Genomic DNA, 26,958 nt, shown 5'->3' with positions numbered 1-26,958 from the left:
ACAAATAGTTGATATAACTATGTAATGTTGACAATGCTACCAAAATGTTCGAATACCAAATATGAAATTGATCTCACGGTTGATAAAATATATAAAATGTTGATTAACTGAAGCAGAAGACTATTCTGAAATGTGTGTAAGTATTAGTTATAAATTTTATGGATGTTGCCAAGTCAAAATTATACAACTATGGTGGGACATTCATTATAAATTTTGTTTAATGTTTAAAGAGAGAAAGAAATAGCCAAGTATATAGTAAATGAAATCTGTCTAATCATCTTCCCAAGATTCTTCTGTGCTTGAGTTATTTTACAGAAGTCTTGTTACATTCATATTTACATTCCTTCCTCATACACATCTTCTCAAGGAACTAAAAAAAAAAGATGAGAGAAACTCCTTTTAATTGGCAAATGAAAATTGTACAGTCTAAAAAAAAATCTTTAAAAAAAATTGTACAGTCTAGTCACAACCACTACCATAGCTGAATTTACAATCTCACACTCTGATGTATATCCTGAGAGGACCCCAAATCTGATGTCAATGATAGACCACGAGAGATGGTGGACTTTGGAAGGTAGTTGCACACCATCAGAAGTATCTAGATATAATTCACACTTGTTCTGTGGCCAAGTCCAGCCCAGCCCAGCTCAGCACAGCCTGTGCTGCTTGTCTCTGCCATGAAAGGCCTGGGACTTCTGTGTAGCTGAGGGAATGAAACTGTAGGTAATGCACAGAGCAGTTGATCCAGCAGCAGATACTGGAATGTGTATGTAAGTATGTATGCTCATGTAACATGCATAAACATGTATGGATACAAGGTGTACCTAGACATTTAAGGGAGTAAAAAGAGAATGAATGCTCACATATAAATTTAAATAAGTAATGATTTTATAGATAGATAGATAATTTACCATCATAGATTCCCCCCTCTCTTTTAGTTGAAATCCTACTGATAAAACAGAGGATATAGGATGTAAGAATAAAGGGAGAAAATATTCCAGTGTTTTGAGTGACAGGTGTTCTCAGGGGACTCAGCCATAGCCAGGGGTATCACCTCTCTTTAGTTGATGCAGCTAAAAGAGTAACCAGTGAGTCAGGCATGCTTCCTTTTGCCCAAAATTGAACTAAATGTTCAACAACAGAATGGATTAAACCAACAGGGGACAAATCAAAATGATAAAACATCCTCTTTTGTCACTGAAGAAAAAACTATGAGTCACTATAATGTCAAGAGCAAATAGGGAAGTATACATATATCTCCTTGGCAAGAAGAATATATATGTCTCTCTGTGTGTGTGTATATATATACACATATATATCACATAATTATATTTATGCTTAAGTATAATTTTGTGTGTATTATATAAATATATAATCATACATATAATTATGTTATATTAAAATATATAAGCATATTTTATATATTATACATATAAATATATAAAATATACTTATGTAGGCCATATATGCAGATGAGGCAGTTACATAAATACATAAGTACAAAAATGTGTGTAAGTATATTAACTATATCTTATATATAAGATATATACTTATATCTAAGTATATAAAATATACTTATGTAGGCCCATTGTTGATGCTCAAAGCTATTGGAGAGATTTCATCCTACTTCTATAATGGAATCTTCTAGCCCATTAGTCTATTATTGTACTCTAGACTTTCCCTTCACATCGCCTGATTTAACTTTGAACAAGTCTGGATCTGAGATTGGTCAATATATCTATTTGCCAGTAAGTGTAAGCTGTTGTTAGTTCTATCGCTCTTGGAAAAAAAGAAATCCAGTATCCTAGTTCCAGGAACTTCTACCATCTTGGCTGCATGTCCTCCTAAGGATGCCACGGGCCGTGAGCACAGGGGACGCTGGACAAACACAGAACTTATCAGCCACGACTTGGGTCCCAGGCCCAGCTGGCTTCCTGCCATGGTGGCAGGGCTGGTCTGGGGACAGATCTCCAGGCTGCAGGCCCTCCTGCTAAATGGTCTGCTCTGCCGGCCTCCCACCCCACTCTTGTTATCTGTGGCCTCCCGGGGGAGCCCTCCATGTGGGAGGCGGGGGGGGGGGGACCAGCCCCACAAGCTCAGGGAGAGGGAAAGACAAAGTGGGAAAAAGACAGAAGAGGCTGCAGGGCTGCCCGGGAAGTGACCTTTTGCCCCAGTCTGCGTCCTCATGTACCCCACAAATAGCACAGTAATAGTCCTGTGACTCCCAGCTCCACTTCAGTCCTGACCCCAGCACGGCTCCTTGGAAGTAGAAGTGAAGAAGACTTGACACTTCCTAGAGAATTCATTGTTTTCGTAGCAGGCTCACCCCTGCACATGGATCCCTTTCACTTTGGCCCTGTTAAGGCCAAACCCAAGGAAGGTGAGTCAGCAGGGAGACAACACCTCTGACAGCAGGAGCCAAACAGGCAGAATGCAAAGAGCAGAACGCCAAATCCCATCTGTGGGCCCCTGTCTGGGGAAAGCACACCCCTTCTCCCAGGGCTGAGTCCTGGTGTGTCCCTGTAGCAGAAGTATTTTGATTTTGTCAGGGTGCTGACCCCTTCACGTCAACAACTGTGAGCCCCTCAGCAGGTCTTTCCGAGGTCTTCAGGACCCTTTACTCACACTCGGCATCCTGTAGCCCCTGCTCAGAACGAAATCCTTAAAGGTAACTGTTCCATGAAGGTCTGCAAGTAACTCCTCCTAAAAGAGGGTCCACACTTTAAAAAACTGGTCAGCTGTCAGAAGCTTGATTTCATATTTGTCCTAATTAAAAGCACTTAGCCGTTTATCAAGTATGTTATTTTATTTACTTATTTATTTAGCGGTACGCGGGCCTCTCACTGTTGTGGCCTCTCCCGTTGTGGAGCACAGGCTCCGGACGCGCAGGCTCAGTGGCCATGGCCCGTACAGGCTCCGGATGCGCAGGCTCAGCGGCCATGGCCCGTACAGGCTCCGGATGCGCAGGCTCAGCGGCCATGGCCCGTACAGGCTCCGGATGCACAGGTTCAGCGGCCATGGCTCACGGGCCCAGCCGCGCCGCGGCATGTGGGATCTTCCCGGACCGGGGCACGAACCCGTGTCTCCTGCATCGGCAGGCGGATTCTCAACCACTGCGCCACCAGGGAAGCCCAAGTATGTTATTTTAAACGACTTCCTTCTCATTTAGGAATATGTGTGTAAATAACGTTCAGAAGTTGATGAATACAAAGGCTTTCAAAAGATATCCAACCTTCTCTCCTTTCTCTGTTCTTTTTCTTACCCTTGTATCAAGGATAAGCAACACATTTTATCAATTATATCATTATTGACCTAGGATGTCCGGAATCTAACCTATTTGAGATTAATAATTGTGATACTGTGATTTATAATGAGACAGATATTTGGTCTTCTTCCCATCCCTGGCACAGAGGCCTTAAAACCCTTGGAATTTCCTAAGTGATGAGAGCCACAACAGTGAGAGTCTTTTCTTATTTATAACAAGCCCCTTTCAACCACATTGCGATTTATCTTAATGAAGTGTTTTTTGGAAAGCCCCTAGATAGCTACTAGATGGGGGCTGGTTGCCAGGGAAACCAACCACGTGATTAGAGGGTTGGCACTTTCAGTTCCACCTCCCCAACTCCAGGGAGGGGAGAGGAGCTGGAGGTTGAATTAATCACTAATGGCCAATGATGTAATCAATTACACCAATGTAATGAAACCTCTATACAAACCCAAAGGAGGGGGTTTGGAGAGCTTCCAAGTCGGTGAACCTGTAAAGGTACCTGGAGAAGGCAAGGAAGCTCCAAGCCCCTCCCCACATACCTTACCCTATGCATCTCCTCCATCTGGCTGCTCCAGAGTGTACCTCTTTATAATAAACTGGTAATCTTACTAGATTGTAAGTAAACTGTTTTCCTGAGTTCTGTGAGCTCTTCTAGCAGATGATCAAACTCAAGGAGGGTGTTGTGTGAACCTTTGATTTATAGCCAGTCAGCCAGAAGCACAGCTGACAACCTGGACTTGAGACTGGCATTTGCAGTGGGGGCAGTTTTGTGGGACTGAGCCCTTAACCTGTGGGATCTGATGCTCTCTCCAGGTAGGTGGTATCAGAATTGAGTAAAATTGTAGGACATACTGCTGGTGTCAGGGAATTAGAGAATTGCTTGGTGTGGGGAAAAACCCCCAACACATTTGCTGACCAGAATTGAGAGTGGTAGAGGAAGAAATGAGAGTGTTTTCCTACTCAATATATATCCACAAATTTTAGATCTTAACTCCAAAGGGCATGATAATCAAAAAAGATTTGATCCAGTCCCAACATCTTAGGGGTATTCATGCATTCATTTGGCTTTTCCTTTTATTTATTGGAATTTAAAATTTGGGATGTAGACGTTTTATATCATTGTAATTCTGTTCTTTAAGACCATTTCATCTTCCAAATGAACTCAATCAAGAATAGTCAAAAGTCATGTGTTTCCAGCAAGACAGCCATGTCATCATAGTGTCCCTTACCAGCATATGATTGCACCCATGTCTTGTGAATTGACTTCAATATGAGGTCATATTTGCACTGTGACAACCTTCAGCTCAGATGATCAAGTCTCAGCATATACACATACCTGTTCCCATAGCTCCTTTTTAATATTCTCATCTTGAGCTTTACGTAAGACCTTCGGATCAACCAAAGGTTCATTGGCTCTTTGCTTTTTCCACAACTTGGTGTTCAGATACCATGCTCCGTACCTCATCTTTACCCACTTTGGTTTACAAGGATTCTGTAGAAATAACATAATTCCCAATTTTATTAGTTTGTTTGGTTTGTCATTTCAATAAACCTAAGATTTAGCTTATGAAAGCAGTATCATTTATTTTTAATTTATGGTTACTCCTTGCCAAAGTATTTTATGAAGTATCAGTGTGCTTTGATTTACAAAGGTAACATGAAAAGTTCATGACTGAGAAAATAATGTGGTAGTTAAGCATGGCTTTTGGATTTAGACAAACCTGGGCTGAAATCCAGCCTTCCCCACTTAGTAGCTATGAGTCCATGGACAAGTTAGTTAAATTCTTCATTTGTAAAGTAGAGATAATAGTGTCTACCCCATAGGGTTGTTGGGAAGACTAAAGGAGAGAATTATGTAAAGCAGCTAGAATTCATGTAAGAATCACATATTTCAGTGAAGGGTAATGACCTTAAACAATACAGTCAACCAAAATAATAAGTTATCAGCCTCTCTATGAGCCCAGCTCTATACTCAGCTTTGTAAATGGTACACTACTTTTGATCCAAATGCTATTCAACACCAGGCTCTTGCCTCTTTATTTTTTAGTTTTTAAAAAATATTTATGTATTTATTTATTTATTTGGCTGCACCACGTCTGAGTTGCGGCACGTGGGATCTTCATTGCCGCCGTGTGTGGGATCTGCAATTGTGGCATGCAGGATCTTTTTAGTTGCAGCATGCGAACTCTTAGTTGCAGCATATGGGATCTAGTTCCCTGACCAGGGATCAAACCCGGCCCCCTGCATTGGGAGCGTGTAGTCTCAACCACTGGACTGCCAGGGAAGTCCCTCTTGCCTCTTTAATTGGAAGAGAGAAAGAGGGAGGAAGAGATGTCTTTCCTTTCTTTCTCCCATTCCTCAGGAGTGCATCGGTTGGTTCACAGCCTGATGCTGTGATGCAATACCCGCTGATTGTCTCATCATGAAAGGAGGTCTAACGCTTGTGTAGGACAAAGAAACATGAAACACAAAGACCCTGCTCCTCCCTATTCTCACTCATGTCTAAACTATGAGGTGGAACATGTGGCCATTCTAGAGTCAAGCTAGAAACACCTGCCTGAAACAGAGATGATGGGACAGAGCAGAGGGGAGGCAAATCCCTCCTCAGAGCTGGATTTAGCATTATGATCCCTCCATTCCAAGCAGACTGGCCTCCTTTCTATTTCTAGAGCACCTATTACACTGCTGCCTCAGTGCCTTTGCACTCACTGTTCCCTCTCCATAATGCTCTTCCCCAAGACACCCACATGGCTCACTCTCTTACCTATTTCAGGTAATCTTTTCAGTTGCATCCTCCCTGACCACCCAATTCAGAAACTGTAACCCCTCACAACACTGCTTGTCTTCTTTCCCTGCCTCATTTTTCTAAACAGCACTTATCGCCGCTTGATATGCTGTATATTTTTCTGATTGTTTGTTGTCTCACCTCTCATCTTCTAAAATGTAAGCTTCTGAGCTTGTTCCCTGCTACATCCCCCTGGCATCTAGAACAATACTTAGGACACAACAGGTGCTCAATAAGTATTTGTTGGGTTAAAATCAGGTTTCTTAACTTCAGCGTTATTGACATTTTGAGCTGTATAATTCTTTGTGGGAGGTGGGGGGCGGCGGTGCTGTCCTATGCATTGTAAGATGTTGAGCAGCATTCCTAGTCTCCACCCACTCCAAATTGTGACAATCAAAAACGTCATCTCCAACGTTGCCAAATATCCCTGGTGGGGTGCAGGGGTGGGAAGGGGAACAAAATTGCCCTGGCTGAGAACCACTGAATTAAAAGGAGAGTAGGAGAGGAAAGAGAGGAAAAAAGAAAGAAAGGGAGAGGAACGCAATCTACATACTGCTCCACTAAAGAACTTGAGCTCTGGAATACGTTAGGTTGCCGGGTACCTGGTGATCTTTCAAGATTCAGTACAAACATAATTCCTTCTGTGAAGTCTTAGCTGTACCCACCCTCAGCCCATGCCTGGTGGAACTGGTTACTTCTTCCTACAACTCGGATGAACCATGACATCATTTCATTATAGTTAGTCATTTATCCATTGACCTCACTAGACCGTAAGCTCCTTAAATGCAGGAAACAGTCCTTCATTTGCTCCCAGCACTTTTTGGCACATAGTAACAGATGCTCAGAAGCGTCTGTTGAATTAATGTATAAATAAATGGATGAATGAATATATAGGGAAAAGAGAAACATGCTACAATAGAGGCACAAACTGCTGTGAGAGATTAGAAGTAAGAATAAATTAATGTCAACCGAAGGACCTGGAGAAAACTCCATGGAAAAATTGGCATCTGACCTGTGTCTAAAGGAAGATGTAAGAGTGTAGACATGAGAAGAGGGGCACATCAGGCAGAGAGAATACTGTGAGCAAAGGTAAGGTAGTCGAAAAGCTCAGAGTTTTAAAGAACATCGAAGAGCAGAGGATAATAGGCCTGAGAGTATGTGGAATAAGAAAATAAAGATAGAGATTCCATCCCTGGAATAGGGACCAGATTTATCCTTCCACCTGCAACAACCAAAAAATGAAATATAAATATATTGAATTTATTTATTTATTTATAAGACACTGGACATCAAATAGCAAAGGACAGTGATCCCTGAGAGGCAAAAAGTGAATGAGATAAGCCCCCCAACTGCCCCAGTTCACTGTCTTCAGAGAGTTCCCAGGCCACAGAGCAGGAGAAGGAGCCCAGGAGGAACCTAGTGGACTTCCTGAGTTGAGAAAACAGAACTGAGAGTCCAGGAAGACCAAGGCAGCTAAAGTTTGAAACACAGAGTAACAGAAAGGAAAGAGCTGCACAGAGAGGGAACTACAGAGGTTTGCAGAGGGTCTCCATCTGTGTAGGTTTGGGAGGAAACCACCTGAGGTCTGGGAAAGAACTAACCAAAAGGATTAGAGAGAACAGTGTCCTGCATGCACACAGGGCCAGGGCCAGGGCCTGTTCCCTCCTGGGAAACTCAAAGATTCACAGGATACTGGGTAGAATACACAGAAGGGTCTTGTGTCAGTAGTAGGGAGTTAGCCCTAGACTAAACATTATTTTGACCCTTCTCAACAGTTCTTAAAAGCAAGACCCAAAAGGATCAAACTTTTCCAGGCACAAGAAACATGAAGACATATACACCAATGTGTATAATAATCACACTACTCAAAACCAGTGACAAAGAGAAAGTATTAAAAGCAGCCAAGAAAAAACAGGTCCAGAAAAACAAAGATAAGGATGACATAAGATTTCTCATCAGAAACAACACAACCAAGAGGACGGTGGAGCAACATTTTTAAAGGACTAAAAACAAACAAACAAAAAACTTTGAACCTAGAATTCTATACCCACAAAAATATCTTTAAAAATGAAGGAAGAACAAGGATATCGTCAGACATAGAAAAACTGGAAGAATTCATCACCAGCAGATCTACATTAGAAATAAAGGAAGTCCTTCAGGCGGAAGGAAAATGATACTCTGTGGAAATCTATTTGAACTTTTGCATAGTGATCCTCCATCGGCCAGTCAAAAGTTCGATTTTGGCAATAACCACCATGCTTTATAAAGCAGCATTTGTGCAATTCTTTGTAAATACAGAGAATTGAGCAATTTCACTCAGCCCAGATTCAGAACAAGCAGTGGTTCAGGCCCCACGTGCCTGAACCACATGGATATAATTTGCCTGTCCAGCATCATTCTGCATTTTACCCTTTAGAAAGATGAGAGGAGAATAGAAAATTTAAAGTGCTGAATTAGTGATGGAATGCATAGTTTTCATAAACTTTATGCAACAAAGTCAAAGATGGAAAACATCATGAATGTAAAAATAAGTCAGCTGATCATGTGCAGTTATGAAAGGACAAAGTTAGTATGTCAAAAATATTGGAAATACAGTATCAAAAATTTTGTGTAAAAGAGGGAAATTATTATCTTCACTTCTAGAGAAACTAACTCTATAATCTCCCTGCTTCCAACCCACACTTAGGCACGTAAATCTGTTGTTAGACTGGCACAATTTGACTTGTGTATATATATTTGCACTAACACATTGTGTAGAAAAGAACTTAGGGGCCCATAGTACTTCCCATTAGAACACAGCTTGTTTTTTCTCATCTCCGCTTCCTTGTTCTGTCTTCACAGGAAATTGGTGTGGGAAACTGAGCGATTTGTTAATTATCAGGCAAGCATATGGTCAAGAATGATGGTCTGTGGTCAAAAAGACCGCCGTAAAAATTCAAGAATTCTTTGGACATACACAGTATTCACAATTGTTAACTGCAGCATTTTACTCTTGCAATAATAAACATTCATGTATATTTCTACTGACTATTAGAATTTCAACATGTAAAACACATAAAGAGATAGATTTCAACATATACAACACACAAAGAGGTCGTCTCAACATATAAAACACATAAAGAGAGAAATAATGACTGTTCAGATATTAACAATAATGCTGAATGGCCTGCCTTGTTTGTATAACTGACTTTTTAAGATGTATTAAATATTCATTCATTTAATAAATGTTTATTGTATTTTTTTACAAATATTAAACATCAAAAAAATTTCAAGAATTTTACTGAAAAAGGTCAGTGCCTTCTGAAGTACCAGAAGTCAAGAACATTTAATATTTTAATACAATTTAATTTCCTTTGATTCCCAGTCTTCTCCCTTTTTGCAGTTACCTGTGGTTTCTGAAGTCTCTGTTCATAGTGTAGTTCCTGGAAAAACTGTGGCTCCTGCAGTTTATTTGGCTCAATCCTTTTCTTTAGCTCCAGAGAAACCTGGTTGGGTCTCATTGTATGGAGCACATTATAGCTTGGTTTGCTCTGACAGTTAATGTCAAACTGTTGCAGGATGAACTCCTCATCAATGTTCAGGCCCCCCTGGAAGAAAAGCACAGGGCATGAGTCAAGGACAGATGGTGAAATCCTCCTCCTTCCTTCTTTAATCTACAGGAGGTATTCGACCATGGCCAGAGAAGAGAGAGGTAGTTTAAAGGAGAGGTAGAAAGTGCTCTGTCACCATCTGTAGGAGACAAGAAGTATTTGGGGTCTGGAGAGCTTTGTCAGTGCATTAAGTTGGTATTTGATCCTGAATTCTAAGCCACCTAGGAGAAGTAGTCATTTTTCCCTGGGTATCTCCCATGTATATATGAGGTATACTTGTTAATAAACTTCTGTTTGTTTTTCTCTTGTTAATCTGCCTTTAGTTATAGAGATCCCAGAGAGAACTTAGAAGAATAAAAGGAAAATTATTTTTTCCTGCTCTACAGGCTCAACACAATCCTACTTTGGAATATATAAGTTGGGGAATATAGAGAATGAGGTCATTAGCAACTGAAGCTGATGTTGGAGTGAAATTTATAGACAGGGGTCATAAAATCGAGTCAGGGGTATAAACTAGAGCAAGCAGAGTCAATGGGGTAAAAAAATAAATAAATAAACAACACAGAAGGAAAGTATAAACTAGTGCTATGGAGAAAATACCACAGGGTGATGTGATCGGGACCAAAGTAGTATGACCGTTATGGGACCCTGGTCATAAGGGACTGAAAACAAGGCTGGTTACCACAGCAGTTAAACTATTATCCTAGGGTTCCTTACACTTCCTGTCTCGAAAGAGGAATAGTCTCCAGCAGTAGGAATGGGAGAAGTGGAAGGGCTGGGACTTGGGCAATCCTATCCAGTCAGCTTGTAGACAAGCAGTGGTAGAGTGGGCATCACCTACCCTGTCCAGCATCACTACTCCAGTCACACTCTGGGGAGCCTCCCTCCACCACTTTCAGTCAATTTGTTGCAAATGGGCTGGACATGCCCCCCTCTTGGCCTCAGGGTTGGACGTGTGACCTAGACCAGTCAATGAGCATATTCCATCTCCTTACTCATAGTGGATAATTCAGGCACAGGTGTGACCCAGGTTAGTCTGGTGAGAGTAAGCCCTGGATTTTTCCCTATGGGAAAAAGCTTGCTCTTTTCCCATGTTAGGTTGTTGCCTGGTGGGATATAAGCTTGGAAAATTTAGTGAATACTTTTGATATCTCTTAGGGAAAGACTACAAGAACTGAAGTCAGAAGAGAGTAGCTAAGTGACAGGGAGAGCACCTAAAAACATTTTAGCACCCAGATACAGCTACGCCTGAAGCTCTGAATACTTCTGGATGATTCCCTTTTCTCACTTAATCTAGTCTGAATTATATTACCTGCCAAAGAAATAGTCCAAAATAATATATTGACTAAAACTAATACACTTTAAAAATGGGGGGAGGGGGATTGAAAATTCTAGAAAGTCTTAAGTCCAGGAAAAAGCATCAGGAATCTAGACATCTACAGGGACTCAGGGAAAGGAATAGGTAACTAAAAAGGGTCTTAGAAGGAGGGCAAGAAAAGAACTTGATAACTGAGTAAAAAGTCTCTTCTTGTCAAATACTTTTCATTAACGACTGTAGTCAAGCACAGCTTTCCAAGTACTTACAGATAAATATAACTGAGAAAAATGAATTGAAGAAGGAGGGAAGGATGAGAGAAAAGAAGGTCCTAACACTGAAATGAAATATTAAAATATGAAACAAAGGGGTGGGGGAAATGGGGAGATGCCCAAAGGGTACAAGCTTCCAGTTATAAGATGAGTAAGTTCTGGGGAATCTAATGTACAGCATAGTGATTCTAGTTAACAATGCTGTATTATATACTTGAAAGTTGCTAACAGAGTAGATCTTACATGTTCTCACCTCACACACACAGAGGTAATTACATGAGGTGATGGATTTGTTAACTAACCAGATCATGGTAATCATTTTGTGATATATACATGTATCAAATGATCACATTGTATACCTTAAACTTACACAATATTATATGTCAATTGTATCTTAGTAAAGTTGGCTGCAGAGAGCCACTTTAAAAATATATGAGAGGGCAGACAGCAGAAGCAAGAAGAACTACAATCCTGGAGCCTGTGGAACAAAAACCACATTCACAGACAGATAGACATGATGAAAAGGCAGAGGGCTATGTACCAGATGAAGGAACAAGATAAAACCCCAGAAAAACAACTAAAAGAAGTGGAGATAGGCAACCTTCCAGAAAAAGAATTCAGAATAATGATAGCGAAGATGACCCAGCACCTTGGAAAAACATTGGAGGCAAAGATTGAGAAGATGCAAGAAATGTTTAACAAAGACCTAGAAGAATTAAAGAACAAACAAACAGAGATGAACAATACAATAACTGAAATAAAAACTACACTAGAAGGAATCAACAGCAGAATAACTGAGGCAGAAGAATGGATAAGTCACCTGGAAGACAGAATGGTGGAATTCACTGCTGTGGAACAGAATAAAGAATGAAAAGAAATGAAGACAGCCTAAGAGAACTCTGCGACAACATTGAATGCAACAACATTCGCATTATAGGGGTCCCAGAAGGAGAAGAGAGAGAGAAAGGACCCGAGAAAATATTTGAAGAGATTATAGTTGAAAATTTCCCTAACATGGGAAGGGAAATTGCCACCCAAGTCCAGGAAGCACAGAGAGTCCCATACAGGAGAAACACAAGGAGAAACACATTGAGACACATAGTAATCAAATTGGCAAAAAATGAAGACAAAGAAAAATTATTGAAAGCATCAAGGGAAAATGACAAATAACATACAAGGGAACTCCCGAAAGGTTAACAGCTGATTTCTCAGCAGAAACTCTACAAGCCAGAAGGGAGTGGCATGATATACTTAAAGTGATGAAAGGGAAGAACCTACAACAAAGATCACTCTACCCGGCAAGGATCTCATTCAGATTTGATGGAGAAATCAAAAGTTTTATGGACAAGCAAAAGCTAAGAGAATTCAGCACCACCAAACTAGCTCTACAACAAATGCTAAAGGAACTTCTCTAAGTGGGAAACACAAGAGAAATAAAGGACCTACAAAAACAAACCCAAAACAATTAAGAAAATGGTAATAGGAACATACATATCAATAATTACCTTAAACGTGAATGGATTAAATCCTCCAACCAAAAGACACAGGCTCACTAAATGGATAGAAAAACAAGACCCATATATGTGCTGTCTACAAGAGACCCACTTCAGACCTAGGGACACAAACAGACTGAAAGTGAGGGGATAGAAAGAGATATTCCTTGCAAATGGAAATCAAAAGAAAGCTGGAGTAGCAACACTCATATTGGATAAAATAGACTTTAAAATAAAGAATGTTACAAGAGACAAGGAAGAACACTACATAATGATCAAGGGATCAATCCAAGAAGAAGATATAACAATTATAAATATATATGCACCCAACATAGGAGCACCTCAATACATAAGGCAACTGCTAACAGCTATAAAAGAGGAAATTGACAGTAACACAATAATAGTGGGGGACTTTAACACCTCACTTACACCAATGGACAGATCATCCAAACAGAAAAGTAATAAAGAAACACAAGCTTTAAATGACACAGAGACCAGATAGTTTTAATTGATATTTATAGGACATTCCATCCAAAAATAGCAGATTACACTTTCTTCTCTGGTGCACATAGAACGTTCTCCAGGAGAGATCAAATATTGGGTCACAAATCAAGCCTCAGTAAATTTAAGAAAATTGAAATCATATCAAGCATCATTTCTGACCCCAATACTATGAGATTAGAAATCAATTACAGGGAAAAACACGTAAAAAACACAAACACATGGAGGCTAAACAATACATTACTAAATAACCAAGAGATCCCTGAAGAAATCAAAGAGGAAATCAAAAAATACCTAGAGACAAATGACAATGAAAACATGATGATCCAAAACCTATGGGATGCAGCAAAAGCAGTTCTAAGAGGGAAGTTTATAGCTATACAAGCCTACCTCAAGAAACAAGAAAAATCTCAAATAAACAATCTAACCTTACACCTAAAGGAACTAGAGAAAGAAGAACAAACAAAACCCAAAGTTAGTAGAAGGAAAGACATCATAAAGATCAGAGCAGAAATAAATGAAATAGAAACAAAGAAAACAATAGCAAGGATCAATAAAACTAAAAGCTGGTCCTTTGAGAAGATAAACAAAATTGATAATCCATTAGCCAGACTCATCAAGGAAAAGAGGGAAAGGACTCAAATCAATAAAATTAGAAATGAAAAAGGAGAAGTTACAATGGACACTGCAGAAATACATAGCATCCTAAGAGACTATGACAAGCAACTCTATGCCAATAAAATGGACAACCTGGAAGAAGTGGAAAAATTCTTACAAAACTATAACCTTCCAAGACTGAACCAGGAAGAAACAGAAATATGAACAGACCAATCACAATGAATGAAATTGAAACTGTGATTAAAAATCTTCCATCAAACAAAAGTCCAGGACCAGATGGCTTCACGGGTGAATTCTATCAAACATTTAGAGAAGAACTAACACCTATCCTTCTCAAACTCTTCCAAAAAATTGCAGAGGAAGAAACACTCCCAAACTCATTTTATGAGGCCACCATCTCCCTAATACCAAAACCAGACAAAGATACTACAAAACAAGAAAATTACAGACCAATACACTCATGGATATAGATGCAAAAATCCTCAACAAAATACTAGCAAACAGAATCCAACAGCACATTAAAAGGATCATACAACATGATCAAGTGGGATTTACCCCAAGGTTGCCAGGATTCTTCAATATGTGCAAATCAATCAATGTGATACACCATATTAACAAATCGAAGAATAAAAACCATATGATCATGTCAATAGATGCAGAAAAAGCTTTTGACAAAATTCAACACTCATTTATGATAAAAACTCTCCAGAAAGTGGGCATAGAGGGAACCCACCTCAACATAATAAAGGCCATATATGACAAACCCACAGCAAAAATCATTCTCAATGGTGAAAAACTGAAAGCATTTCCTCCAAGATCAGGAACAAGACAAGGATGTCCACTCTCACCACTATTATTCAACATAGTTTTGGAAGTCCTAGCGACAGCAATAAGAGAAGAAAGACAAATAAAAGGAATCCAAATAGGAAAAGAAGTAAAACTGTCACTGTTTGCAGATGACATGATACTATACATAGAGAATCCTAAAGATGCCACCAGAAAACTACTAGAGCTAATCAATGAATTTGGTAAATTTGCAGGATACAAAGTTAATGCACAGCAATCTCTGGCATTTCTATACACTAATGATGAAAAATCTGAAAGAGAAATTAAGGAAACACTCCCATTTACCACTGCAACAAAAAGAATAAAATACTTAGGAATAAACCTACCTAGGGAGACAAAAGACCTGTATGCAGAAAACTATAAGACACTGATAAAAGAAATTAAGCATGATTCAAACAGATGGAAAGATACACCATGTTCTTGGATTGGAAGAATCAATATTATGAAAATGACTATACTACCCAAAGCAATCTACAGATTCAATGCCATCCCTATCACATTACCAATGGCATTTTTTACAGAACTAGAACAAAAAATCTTAAAATTTGTATGGAGACACAAAAGACCCTGAATAGCCAAAGAGGTCTTGAGGGAAAAAAACGGAGCTGGAGGAATCAGACTCCCTGACTTCAGACTATACTACAAAGCTACAGTAATCAAGACAATATGGTAGTGGCACTTAAACAGAAATACAGATCAATAGAACAAGAGAGAAAGCGCAGAGATAAACCTATGCACCTGTGGTCAACTAATCTATGACAAATGAGGCAAGGATATACAATGGGGAAAAGACAGTCTCTTCAATAAGTGGTGCTGGGAAAACTGGACAGCTACATGTAAAGAATGAAATTAGAACACTCCCTAACACCATACACAAAAATAAATTCAAAATGGATTAGAGACCTAAATGTAAGACCAGACACTATCAAACTCTTAGAGGAAAACATAGGAAGAACACTCTTTGACATAAATCACAGAAAGATCTTTTTTGATCCACCTCCTAGAGTAATGGAAATAAAAACAAAAGTAAACAAATGGGACCTAATGAAACTTAAAAGTTTTTGCACAGCAAGGGAAACCATAAACAGGACAAAAAGACAACCCTCACAATGGGAGAAAATATTTGCAAACAAATCAATGGACAAAGGATTAATCTCCAAAATATATAAACAGCTCATGCAGCTCAATATTAAAAAAACAAACAACCCAATCCAAAAATGGGCAGAAGACCTAAATAGACATTTCTCCAAAGAAGACATACAGATGGCCAAGGGGCACATGAAAAGCTGCTCAACATCACTAATTATTAGAGAAATGCAAATCAAAACTACAATGAGGTATCACCTCACACCAGTTAGAATGGGCATCATCAGAAAATCTACAAACAACAAATGCTGGAGAAGTTGTGGAGAAAAGGGAACCCTCTTGCACTGTTGGTGGGAATGCAAATTGATACAGCCACTATGGAGAACAGTAGGGGGGTTCCTTAAAAAACTAAAAATAGAATTACCATATGGCCCAGCAATCCCACTACTGGGCATATACCCAGAGGAAACCATAATTCAAAAAGACATATGCATCCCAATGTTCATTGAAGCACTATTTACAATGGCCAGGCCATGGAAGCAACCTAAATGCCCATCGACAGGTGAATGGATAAAGAAGATGTGGTACATATATACAATGGAATATTACTCAACTGTAAAAAGGAACGAAATTGGGTCATTTGTAGAGACGTAGATGGATCTAGAGACTGTCATACAGAGTGAAGTAAGTCAGAAAAACAAATATCGTATATTAACGCATGTATGTGGAACATAGAAAAATGGTACAGATGAACCGGTTTGCAGGGCAGAAATTGAGACACAGATGTAGAGAACAAACATATGGACAGCAAGGGGGGAAAGCTGCGGGAGGTGGGGGCGTGGTGTGATTAATTGGGAGATTGGGATTGACATGTATACACTGATGTGTATGAAATGGATGACTAATAAGAACCTGCTGTATAAAAAATAAATAAAATTCCAAAAAAATGTAGTGATAATGGCACATTAATTTTTTCAAGTGTACCATACTAATTATTAACATGAGAGATGTTATTAATAGGAGGAACTGGGCATGAGAAATATGGGAAATTTCTTACTATTTTTGAAACTTTTCTGTAAATCTAAAACAATTACAAAATATAAAAAGCGAATTAAAAAATTATAATTAAAAATTTAAAAATTTAAAAATATATATATGAAACAACAGCAATGTACATATAAACAATAAACATTCAAACATTGACTATAAGCTTGCAAACTTTCCAGAAATTTCACCTACAAGAAACATTTCTATTTTAAACAGTGGGAGAGTCAAAAGATTCCTTTACGACTTTGCCTATTTGACTTAGATTATATCCAAACACTGTTTTTTTAACAAAAGCAACTTTGAGCTCAACTTGTAAGTATTACCAGTAACTTACAAACTTAGTAGCCCAGCTGCAGAAGTCCCTAACTCCTTTGCGTACGTTTTCGTGAAGAAGTGGACCATCATTGCAGGGCAGATCTGTTTCACTTGGCTTCTTTTCTTCATAAAGCCATTGGCCTGGATGTGACACAGGAGTCTTCTTGGGACTAAAGTTAATGAGATCATCAAAGAATCACAATATAAAGCGCCATGGATCCAGGTGGATTTCAAATAGTATCTTGGGGAGGAGCTCATAATGCAAGTATGTTTAACAGGCAGGCTCTTGCAAGCTGGTGCAAATTATATGTTAATATTTTTCAAAGATCATATTCTCATTATCAATATCATAAAGACAAGTATATCATATTTATTTAAAACAATTAAAGCTGATGTAGAATTTTATCACTGTAAGTTAATTTTCTTTAAATTATGAGTACCATTTATTAAGACCTATTTCAGGTAAAAACACAAATTACAGTGCTTGGAATCTGTCAAGACTATCTTGACAAGTAGGAGATAACCTTGCCTTCTCTCTCCCTCAGCCCTAAACTCCAGCCTATTAGTAAATCTGGTAGATTTTAACTCTGTCTCCTTCTCTGTACTGTTGCAAAAGGCTCCTTGCTGGGGTCTCTGTATTTTCTCTTAAGGCCCTAACTGCTAATCCCTAATCCATTCCCAAAATGTAAATCTTGTCTTACCAAATGCAGCTACCCTTCATCCTGGATTAAGCCTCTTCAATAGCTTCTCTTTAAAAATTGAGATATAATTCACACACACTAATATTTACCATTTCAAAGTGTACAATTCAGTTGCTTTCATATATTTACAAAGTTGTGCAACCATCACCACTAATTCTGGAACATCTTCGTCACCCCCCACAAAAAAGGCCCATAACCATTAACAGTCACTGTTCATCTCCCCACCCCCACCATTCTCTCTGCTCTTAAAAACCACTAATCTACTTTGTGTCTCTGTGTATTTTCCAATTCTGGGTATTTTTTCTGAATGGAACCACATAATATATGATCTTTTATGTCTGACTTCTTTCACTTAGCATAATGTTTTCAAGTTTCATACATGTTGTTGCCTGTATCAGTAGTTTCTTCCTTTTTATGGCTGAATAATATTCCATTGTATGGAGAGACCACATTTTGTTTATCCATCATCAGTTGGTTGATGGATATTTGAGTTGTTGCCACTCTTTGGCTATAATGAATAATGCTGCTATGGACATTCAGGTACAAGATTTTTGAGTTCATTAGCTTCTTGTTACTCCTCCAGTAAAGATCTAAGTCTAAACTCAGTTTTCAGGGATCTTCATGGCCTGTTCCTTGCCTATCTCTTCAGATTCTTCTGTAACTACACCCTCCCTCACTCTCTGAGCTCCAACCATAGTGGCCCCCTCTCAGTCCCATGAATTTATCATGCTCCCATCCAGCCACAGGGCCTTTGTACATGTTATTCTAACTGACTGCAATGCCAACTCCATTCCCTCATTCCCATTATGTCTCAACATACATGCCACTTCCTCAGGGAGGTATTCACACAGTCTGTCCCCAGAACCCACATTTCATTCATAGCACCCTGTACCTTTTATTCATAGCACCTATATATTAATTCATCCATCCATCCATTCAACAAATATTTATTAGGCACCAACTATGTGCCAGGCACCATTCTAGGCATTTGCATTCAGCTGTAAATAAAGTTAAGACCCTGTCCTCACAGAGCTTACAATTGAGTAGGGAGAGACAGATAGGAAAGAGCTAAACAAATATGTACCAGGTGATTATAAGTGGTATAAAGAAAAATAAAACAGGGCAGGAGGGATGGAGAGTGATGACAGGGGGCTCTTATTTATACAGAAAAGTTCTCTCAAAGTAATCTTTGAGCAGAGACCCAAAAGAAGAAAGGGATTGAAGCATGTAGATATCAAACAATGCAGACACCAGGCAGAAAAGAAAAGCATATGCAAAGGCCCTGAGGTTGGTGCTAAGCATGTATGAGGCACACAAAGAGGTCAATGCAACTGGAGAGGAGTACTTAAAGGATATAATAGTAGAGGATGAGGCCTGAAGAGATAATGGGAACCTGATCATAAGGAACTTGAGAGGCAACTGTAAGGACTATGGACTTTACTCTGAATAAGTAAGCAACTGGAGAATTTTGAGCACAGGACTGATACTGTATGACTTAAGATTTTTACAGAATCACTTTAGCTATTGTGCAACAAATAGACGGGCAGAGGATGCAGGCTTGGGGGAGGCCATGAAACCAGTTAGTAAACTATTCCAATAATCCAGGCAAGAGATGATGGTATCTTGGAATAGACTGACAGTAGTAGAACAGGTGAGATTCTAGGTATATGTCAAAGGTAAAGGCGTTAGGATTTTTCGGCAGATTGCAACCACTGTTTCAAAAGCCACTGGAAGAATGGAGTTACTATTTACTGATCTGGAGAAGACAGAAGCGGGTGTAGGTTTGGGGAAGAAATCAAGAGTTCAGTTAGGACTTGTTGAGTCTGAGATGCCAATTATACACTCAAAGGCAAATGTTAAACATCCATACATAGACGAACTGAATGAGGTGACTTAGATTGAGTAAACATGTAGAAAAGAAGACGTCAGAGACTGACGCACTTCAAGGTTAAAAAGAAGGTGAGGAAGGACCAGCAAAAGAAGACTGGGGAGAGGGCCATGACTCGGGAGGAGAACCAAGAAAGAGGATGTACCAGAGACAAAATGACAAAGTGTTTCGAGAAAGATGATATCAATTGTGTCAGCTGCTACTGTTACATCAAGTGGTGATCACTGAGAACTGATTAGGTAACATAGAGGCCAATGGTGACCTTGACCCAAGGGAGATCCAGTGGAGTGCTGATTGCTGTGAGTTCAAGAAAGAACGAAAGAGGAAGTGAGTATGGACACCTCTTTCAAGGAGTTCTGCTCTAAAGGAAAGAAGAGACTATATAGTTAAAGAAAGTTGTTTTAAAGATGGGAGATATTACCTCACGTGGGAGGCTGCTAACGGCTCCCAAAGAGATCAGGTGCTGATCTTTGCAACCTCTAAAGGTTACTTTATGTGGAAAAAGAGTCTTTACAGATATGATTAAAATAAGGAGTTTGCGATGGGGAGATTATCCTGGATTATCTGGGTGGACCCTAAACGCCATCACAGTGCCTTATAGGAGAGAGGTAGAGGAAGATTTGACACACACAGAGGAGAAGGTGATGTGAAAACAGGGCAGGGAGAGATTTGAAGATGCTGCCCTTTGAAGAATGGAGTGATATGGCCACAAGCCAAGGAAGGCTGGCAGCCTACAGAAGCTGAAAGAGGCAAGGAATAGATTATTCCCTAGAGCCTCTGGAAGAACGGGTACCTGCAGATACTTTGATTTCAGCTTCAGTAATACTGATTTGATTTCAGCTTCAGTAATACTGATTTCTGACTTCAGGCCTTCAGAACTGCAAGATAATAAATTTCTATTGTTTTAAGCCACCAAGTTTGTGTTACTTTGTGTAGCAGCCATAGGAAACTGAGAAAACACTGACAAAAATACCCTCGCCATTATATAATTATACATTCATTTTGTGATATGACAATTTATTAACACATTAATTTTGTTCATTTCCTCTATACTTTACCTTCTCTCCTCTTAAGTAGGTAACCCATTAGCTTGAAATTTCTTGCCCTGGAGATTTTTGCAGGGTTGACCAAGAAAACTGCCTAAGTGAAAGACAGATCTTATATTGTGTAGAAACCCAAGCTCACTGAAGTAATTATGTAGGTGTTGAGATGGGATGGGGAGAGTGAGTGGATGCATAGAGTGTGACAGAGACAGCAAAGGGTGGAGAAAAGAAAGAGTCCCCCAAACCAGAAAGAAATTAAATATCAATTTAATTGCCTCTGCAATTGCTAGAGGCCTAGCCCACTTTCTTACACTACAAAAAATGACCACGACTGAAGGTTTGCTATTCGGTGGGATGAGGGCTTGGTGTCAGATATAAATAGAAATTTTTAAAAAGTAATATTTCACAAACATATGGCTTTGTGAACAAAGACTCGATGCCCTTAATATTTAATGCTTTCTTCCACACCAGTCTGCAATCACCACGCAGATGGGGTCCTAACTTGTTTACCACTGTGTCCTCAGAACCTAGCACTGACCATGACATAGTAGGTGCTTGATAAGTACTGTTGATCCTTTTGCATAAATAGAATGAGGTAGTGGTCGCTGAGGGTCAAGAATTCAAAGATGCTCACAGGGCCACACTGACCCACACTGTTGGAGTCTCCAAGGGGACCCCCTACTTACAACACTCCTCCCTCTTCCCCACCCACATTCTAAGCACTGAATAATGATACAAAGAGCAAAGACAAGAGCCAAAATGTCCCCTTTATCACTGGCAGCAGCCATGTTCGAGCACTTGGGTTCAGGTCCAAGGGGACTTGCTAACTGAAATCCAGAAATGGGCAGACTGTCCCATCCGGGCAGCAGCAGCATGGACCAGTTTGGGGCTCCCCTCAAGAAGGAAGGAAGAGAGGAGAACTCGTGCTTCCATGGGCCATCTTGCTTTCCAGTAAAAGGGCAGAGCTGAGAGAAGTGTGCTCAGTTGTTCTCCCCAAACTGACCAGGGGTACACTAAGGGGCCAGAACAGTGGGGTTCCTGTCACCTCGTGTCCCACCCTAACCAACATGTATAATTAATCAGTGGATTCTCTCTCACTCCACTTCCATGTAGCTAACTCGTGTGACTAGCAAAACGCTCCGTGGCCCCTTCCAAACACCCTGGCCGTGGTCCTGGGTCCTATGTAAGTGGCCTGGGTGCTGTGGCTGGGCTGCCCTCTAGTTCACCCATACGCTTCAGTGCCTGCCAGTGATCTCATTAATTTCAGCAGTCAAATGCATATCCCAAATCTGTTTGTGTCAAGTATACTTATCATGGCATTTACATTTTAAATTAAATAATATGTGAGTGGGGAAAACAAAAGTGTGATATGAAAGAGAGCGGTTTCTATGAAAATTAAGCTTAGTGCTTTGGAAAAGTTCAATGAAGGTGGCGTTACTGGTGTAGTTTAAGCAAAAAAGATGACTGGGAAATTCCAAGCAGCAGACCCATACTCCAAAAAAGGCTTTATATTAAAAGACTAGCAAGTGAATGTACAGTTAGGTTTTAGGATAAAGTAAAATGTGTCAAATACTAAAGTATCATCTTCTACAATTCCCTATGTTAGCCTCTTGGTTGGTTGGTTTGGTTGGTTGGTTATTCAACCAACTACTGGTCTCAGATAATGCAGAAAGCCATTGTGGGCTAATCAAAGTCAATCAGGTTTTCTGCAGTTTTCTTCTTCTTCGACAGCTGTCCTAGAGTCACGCAGATACACCTGTACTCGCTCCATAGCTGGCTAATTCACATCCATTTATGAAGTAAACACTATTCAGAGCAGGACCCGAGGCTCCCTTCCCTCCTCCTCAGGAACTCAGTTACTTTTGCTTCTCTTAATTATTCTAAAGATTCTTAATTATTCCTAAAATATTCTAAAGATGAGAAGCTTTGAGAAGGTAACTACAGATAGTCACTGACTTATGATGGTTCGACTTACAATTTTTCTACTTCATGATGGAGTAAAAGCAAGCAACGTTCATTCACTAGAAAATGCACTTTGAATTTTGAATTTGGATCTTTTCCTGGGCTGGTGATATGCAGTGATGATACTGCCTCTTGATGCTGGGCTGCGAACCACAGCCCCCGTCAGCCACGTGACCACGAGGGCAAACAGCCAATACACTTACAACCGTCCTGTACCCACACAACCATCCTGTTTCTCACCTTCAGTGCTGTATTCAATAAAAGACATGAGATATTCGACACTTTATTATACAATAAGCTGTGTGTTAGATGATTTTGCCCAACTGTAGACGTTTAGGGTAGGCTAGGCTACGCTATGATGTTTGGTAGGTCAAGTGTATTAAATGTATCTTTGACTTATGGTATTTTCCATTTACCATGGTTTATGGAGACATAACCCCACCGTAAGTCAAGGAAGATCTGTACTAGAACGTTTCATCATGGGACAGGAATGAGTGAGAGGTTAAGAACGATACTTACCATCCCAGGTAGACTTGGGTAGAACGTTTTTTTAAAAGTTTTGTGGGTTCTTTCATTCTTTTCCCGATGTCCTGACAATAACCCCATGTGTCCTCTAGCTTCCTGTCAGGATCCAGCACTTCCAGCACCTTTAATAAGAGTTACAAACAGAAAACAACTTTGGAGGAAAGAAAGATGAGCTGAAAAGGGTGCCCCTTGATTCTAAAACAGAATGGACCTAGTTGTCCCTTTCCTTTTCCTTTCCAGTTGGTCAATTCTGTTCATCAGTTCCAGTGCAAATCCAGCGCTGGGTGCTACAGGTAAACGTCCATCACCTAGACATTAGCTATGTGGCCTCTTTACTGAAGTTCCATCTCCTCTAGATGGAACAGTGCCTCTGGGCCCACCCGGACCCCACTGCCCCACAGAAAATGTGTCTCTAGAGGATTTCCATTTATTTGACTGCCCACCATCTATTCTTCCTCCTACGAGTAACAGTATCTAGACTTTTCTTTGGCGAATCATGTCTCCCTCCACTCTCAGTCCTTGTGATCTGAATTGGCCTGACCACTCCTCACTCTGCAGGCTGACCAGCTTAATCAGGCCCACAGTGACTGGCTTAGGAATGGGTATAAGACCCAAGTGAGACCCAGGGAAATTTGGTCATGGAATTTTGCTGGAACCGTGCAAAAAGAGGTGTTGTTTTTCTGGGTAAAATTTACATCTAGAGCTGCTGGTGGCCATCATGGCACCACAAGAAGAGATCCTGCTTCAGAAGGAAGCCAACACATCTGTTTGAGGAGGTCAGACATGGGAATAAGAGCCACAGTCCCATGTGCCCTCTAAGGATGTGTGCAAACAATCTCTGTCACGGACTCAGAAGCTCTGGCCCGCAGGAGGCAGTGAAGGAAAGCCCAGGGGGCAAATGATTGATTCGAAATTCCAGTTGTCCTTTCTACAGACTTCCCTGACACTAATCACTTACTCATTCATCATCCATAAATACTTATTGAGTGTCTACCATATGCCAAGTATTGGTGGTACACAGTGAAAGACACAGATAAAATCCCTGCCCTTGAAAAGCCCTTCCCTTGTGGAGCTTTTACTCCAGTGAGAAGCCCAGCGCTGACAACTGCTAGGACGGAAACAGATCATGGTAAGGGACAGAGGATGAAGGGGAGGGGAGTATCATTTTATGTAGGCCTCTCCAGTGAGGAGATAATTGAGGACATCACTGAATCAAGTGAAGGAGTGAGCCTGGCAGACACCCGGGGGCAAGTGCTCCAGACAAAGGAACAGAGACCTAAACTGGACATGCTTGTTCACGTCTGCTGAGCAGCCAGGAGGCCAGAGTGGCTGCAGTGGAGTGAGGAGGGCACAGGAGTAGGCGGTGAGGTTGGAGAGGGTGGAGCAGGGCAGGAACGGGATGGAGCACAGAACACGCAGGGCCTTCCAGGCCATGGCAAGGACTTCACTCTGAATGAGAAGCTTTGAGCAGAGGAGTTTACCTTCTCAACAACTGTCATGCTTGCTGACCTAGGGAACAGACTGCAGGGGGTAGGGGGGTAGGGGGGTAGCAGGCACTGTTAGTTCCCTGTCCAATATCCATCCTGCCCCCTTTCCTTAAGTCGAATAGAATTTTGTCCTGGATTTTGTTCAGTGCTGCAATACCCACCCAAGAAATTCAATTTTCTAGACTCCCTAGCAGCTAAGAGTGGTCAGATGAATGAGATGTTTACTGGGAAAGCTACTATTTGCCTAATTAAAAGAGTCAGCTGGCATGCAACCTTTAAACTTTGCCCCCTCCCCTTCTTGTCTGAAAGACAGACTTGATGCCTGGAGGTGTGGAAGCCATTTTGAGCTATAAGGACAAGAGACATATGCTAAGGACATTAGACCTGCAAGTTAAAAGAAGCCTGGGACAGTGGTGACATAATGCAGCTGCTGCCCAGCCCTAGTCTCGGCAATCTGGTGAAATTTTCCATGACATTTCAGGTGCTCAGGTGCCTTTCTCGCCATCAGTTCATAATTCTCACGGACACCTCCCAAGACCAGGCTAACGTGACTGAAGGAAGACTGAACAACTCCTCCACTATATTCTCCCCCTAAAAAGTCACAAGCAAAGTAGACTGGTAGAGCTTCAGGGGTAAAGAAGGCAAACACTTCCGGTTTGCTGGGCCTTTATAAGTTGGATGGCCCCATAGGAAGCACAAGGAGCAGCGGGTATGTTGCTGCCATTTGCATTTCTTAGAAGGCTGCTCCAAACCCCAGGAGAACCCACCCCACCCCACCCACCCCCCGGGGAGACATTCATCACCCTCACCCCCTGGAGGGAACTCCCCAGGCATCTAAGGAGCAATATTCTCCAGGTGGTCACCTCCGCAGGCATGTCTTCCTCTAGGTCCGGGTAGAGAGCCAAGGGGTGCGGGGTCAGACGGGCCTCAACGTCCGCCAGGAAGTCCTTCTGTGCCTGCCAGGCCGGCGAGAGCCTGGAACACAGGGCTGCTTCCCTAGGCAGCATGTTCTTCTGTCTCCTCTTCGGGGCAGGTCGGGGAGCTCTGTGATAAATCTGGGGGAGAAAGCCCTCCTCAGGGCCCTGAGGGATCACACCTCCGCAAGGCGGGCAGCCTTTCCGGAAGTCATCCAGTGGCGTTCTCACAAATCTCCACTGCCGGCTGTTCAGTGACGTGGGGCACGGCGACCTGCGCCTGTGCTTTGTGAAGCACTTGAACGTTAGATCTTCTCTGTACCTGCAAGACAACATGCCGGTGTGATGGACCACAAGGACCACAAGGGTGGGGGGAAGGAGGTTGTGAGCAGGCTGGTCTCCACCTGTTTTAGGAGGAGAGTTGGGGGAAGGGAGGGTCACGTGGAGAAGTCTGAGTTAATCATAGTCCTGGCTCATGGCACGTTATCGCTGGTCTGTGCAAGGCCCCTCTCCTGTTTTCTTTATTCCACGTTATTCCCATATCCTACCATCATTGCCCTCCCCTGCACAAGCAAAACCACTCTAACAGATTTGGAACGTACCCGTTGTTTGCAGACATCCTTCAAAGACCTGTGTGTCCTTTGTGTACATAAATGGTACTATTCTGTTACTTGCCAAGCAGGATACCATGAAGGCTCATCCGTGCCACTATGTGTAAATGTAATCCATTATTACATTTGGTGGTGATGTCACCACCATCCAGCTATCCAGTCTCTTTGTGAAAAATACTCACCAGTTGTGACCCCCTCGTGGGACTCTTTCTTATCCTTTAAAGGGACACGGTGCAGTGGGAAGAACTAGGACACAGTGACAATTCGCCCCTAACTAGCTGCATGACCTTCGCCCTTCATTTAACCTTTGTGGGCCTCGATTTCTCCTCTGAACTCAGGGGGTCAAGGGTTGCAAACTGGTTGTTCATGGACTGTATCAGGCCCACAAACCTGTCATTTGATCCCATTTGTGTTTTAATAAGAATCATAATAGTTCACATGTATTGTGAACTTTCTATATAACACGTATTGTTCCAAGTGCTTTACATGAATTAACTTATTTTAATCTCATAACAATCCTATGAAGTAGGTACTAATATGATTCCCATTTTCAGATAAGGAAATTGAGGCACAAAGAAGTTGAAAAACAAACACTTGTCAAAGTTCCCACAGCTAATAAGGGGGAGAGCTGAAATTTTAATACAGGTAGTGTGCCTCTGGAGAAAGGTGTTTTTTAACCACTATGCCAGAG

General features: G+C 41.0%; 1 protein-coding gene across 1 annotated transcript; it reads right to left on the bottom strand.

Annotated features, from left to right (window-relative positions):
* Positions 1–25,972, bottom strand: FAM47E (family with sequence similarity 47 member E). The gene is made up of 7 exons (XM_059066886.2): positions 25,606–25,972; positions 23,250–23,377; positions 17,156–17,306; positions 9,440–9,640; positions 4,605–4,760; positions 2,626–2,703; positions 1–370 (listed from the first exon to the last, which is right to left on the bottom strand). Exons 1-7 carry the CDS (start codon positions 25,747–25,749, stop codon positions 305–307), a joined length of 924 nt encoding a protein of 307 aa, XP_058922869.1. The 5' UTR covers positions 25,750–25,972; the 3' UTR covers positions 1–304.
* Between the last annotated feature and the right edge of the window lie 986 nt (positions 25,973–26,958).

The sequence above is a fragment of the Kogia breviceps genome, chromosome 6 (assembly GCF_026419965.1).
Source record: "Kogia breviceps isolate mKogBre1 chromosome 6, mKogBre1 haplotype 1, whole genome shotgun sequence".
Lineage (NCBI taxonomy): Eukaryota > Metazoa > Chordata > Mammalia > Artiodactyla > Physeteridae > Kogia > Kogia breviceps.
The sequence above is the reverse complement of the archived record's forward strand: the minus strand, read 5'-3'. Positions and strand labels throughout refer to the sequence as shown.